Below are 2,189 nucleotides of genomic sequence, written 5' to 3'. Positions count from 1 at the left end.
TAAAACAATATTAATTTCACCTATTTCTTATTTTTTAAACCTGTTTAACGTAACTAATAGAACATTTAAAACTATGTATGTGGCTTGCATTATATTTCTATTGAATGGTGTTGCTCTAGTATATTAAAAAATAGGCTTTGACTTTTAAGCATCTTTACAGTAGTACATTTCTTTTTAAAAATATATTTTTATTGATTTCAAAGAGAGGAAGGAAGAGAGATAGAAAGAAACTGATGAGAGAGAATCATTGGTCGACTGCCTCCTGCACACCCCCTACCGGGGTCGAACCCACAACCCAGGCATGTGTCCTGATGGGGAATCGAACCATGACCTCCTGGTTCATGGGTTGATGCTGAATGACAGCCATACCAGCTGGGCACAGTAGTACATTTCTTGCTTTAGGTAAGTATACCTATACAGGAGAAACAGACTTATTGCAAGAGAAGGACACAGGAATGGAGATTTGCAAGTGAGGAAACTGATTTTAGAAGAAAGTCCGCAATGTGCCTCAGTTACCTCTCAGTCTGGGGTGAGGGGGTGTGGGTGATGATCAATTGCCTGAAATAAGTGCTTTCATTCCCCTAGCTCCATCTGATCTTCTGGCTGGGACCAAGAAAAAGGAAGGAAAGGGCATTTTGAAACTTCTTTCCCCTTACCGTCTTAGCCATCAAGCTGTGGGTGGGAGATAGTGTCAATATGACAGGAGCTTTCCCTCGACACGTCTGGGCCACCATCCCTGGCCAAGAGAAGGAGGAGGAATGAAGCGAGCCTCTTCTTCACTCCCAGGGCCATCTGGTAGAGCTGCTGCCGCACCTCCTTCTGCCAATAGGCATAGATGAGTGGGTTGAGCAGGGAGTTGCCCACACCAAGCAGCCACAGGTACCGTTCCAGTACTAAATAGAGGTGGCACTCTTTGCAGGCCACCTGCACGATGCCAGTGATAAGGAATGGGGTCCAGGACAGAGTGAAGCTCCCAATGAGAACAGCCACAGTGCGGACAGCCTTGAAGTCACTGGGAGTCCGTGGGGGCCGGTAAGCTCCAGCCGTGGCTCCTGCATGTTCCATCTTCCGGATCTGTTGGCTGTGCGTAGAGGCAATCTTGAGCATGTCACAGTAGAAGAAGACAAAAAGGAGCAGGGCTGGGAAGAAGCCAGCGCAGGAGAGAGTCAGCACAAAGCGCGGGTGAAACACAGCGAAGAAGCTGCAGGGCTCCTGGTAGGTGGTCTGCTGGAATATGGGGACTCCAAGTGGGAGGAAGCCAATGATGTAAGACACCAACCACAGCCCAGCAATGCAGGCTCCAGCCACAAACCCATTCATGATCTGAAAGTAGCGGAGAGGCTGCTTGATGGCAAGGTACCTGTCAGAGGCAATCAGCATGACTGTGAGGACAGAGGCAGCTGCAGAGGAAGTGACAAATGCCATCCTAAAAGTGCACAGGTTCTTCTTGGTGGGCCGAGCTGGGTTGGAGAGCTGGTCAGTGACGAGGCCAGAAATCGCCACACCAAGCAAGGTGTCAGCCACAGCCAGATTCAAGGTGAAGCAGAGACTGACACCATCATTCCTGTGGATCAGCAACAGCTCAGCCACGGCCACTAGTACATTAGCAGCAATGATGAGGGAGGCCAGGACAGCAAGGATCACTCCAAATGGGAAAGATGACTCCATGTCTGGAAGTGGCAGGATTTCCACTTACCAAGGCATGCTGGCTTGCCAGATCAATTTTTCATGGGCTGGAGGAGAAGCAGCTGTGGATTCAGAGCTGCAGCACCATTCTGGCCATCACTGGCAGTCCAGGCTGGCAGCTTGTCATCTTTGGGATCCTGCTGGTTATTAAGAATCACTCACCCTTCCCTTTTCAGTCCTCAGCCTCTTGCTTCTCCAGCTCTCTGAAGGCAGCAATCCCTGTGCAGACCCCCCCCTAGGCCCTGAGCTAGTCCCTCCCCTTCCAACAACCAAGTTACTAGACAACTTGAAAGTACCTGGTGCACACTCTCACCAGGCTCTCTCTCCTTTCATTGATGCTTCACAGACTTTGGAGGGATTGGAGCATTCAGCAGATCTCCTGTTTGGCAGATGATACGATTGACTTAACCACACCTTTTCTTCCTCCACAGTTTGAAGTTAAATTTCCACTTCTTTTCTTCCTCAGCTTCAAGCTTAACAACTAATTTCATCTTAATCAAGCA

General features: G+C 48.9%; 1 protein-coding gene across 1 annotated transcript; it reads right to left on the bottom strand.

Moving 5' to 3' along the window:
- Positions 1–660: 660 nt before the first annotated feature.
- On the bottom strand, positions 661–1,668 carry GPR119 (G protein-coupled receptor 119; the record flags this gene model as incomplete). Its single annotated transcript, XM_084870662.1, has 1 exon — positions 661–1,668. The coding sequence occupies one exon, from the start codon at positions 1,666–1,668 to the stop codon at positions 661–663; it is 1,008 nt and encodes a 335-aa protein (XP_084726788.1).
- Positions 1,669–2,189: the final 521 nt, after the last annotated feature.

The sequence above is a fragment of the Pipistrellus hanaki genome, assembly GCF_964339955.1.
Source record: "Pipistrellus hanaki genome assembly, chromosome: X".
NCBI classification, from domain to species: domain Eukaryota; kingdom Metazoa; phylum Chordata; class Mammalia; order Chiroptera; family Vespertilionidae; genus Pipistrellus; species Pipistrellus hanaki.
Note: the sequence above shows the minus strand (reverse complement) of the source record. Positions and strands in the feature narration are given on the sequence as shown.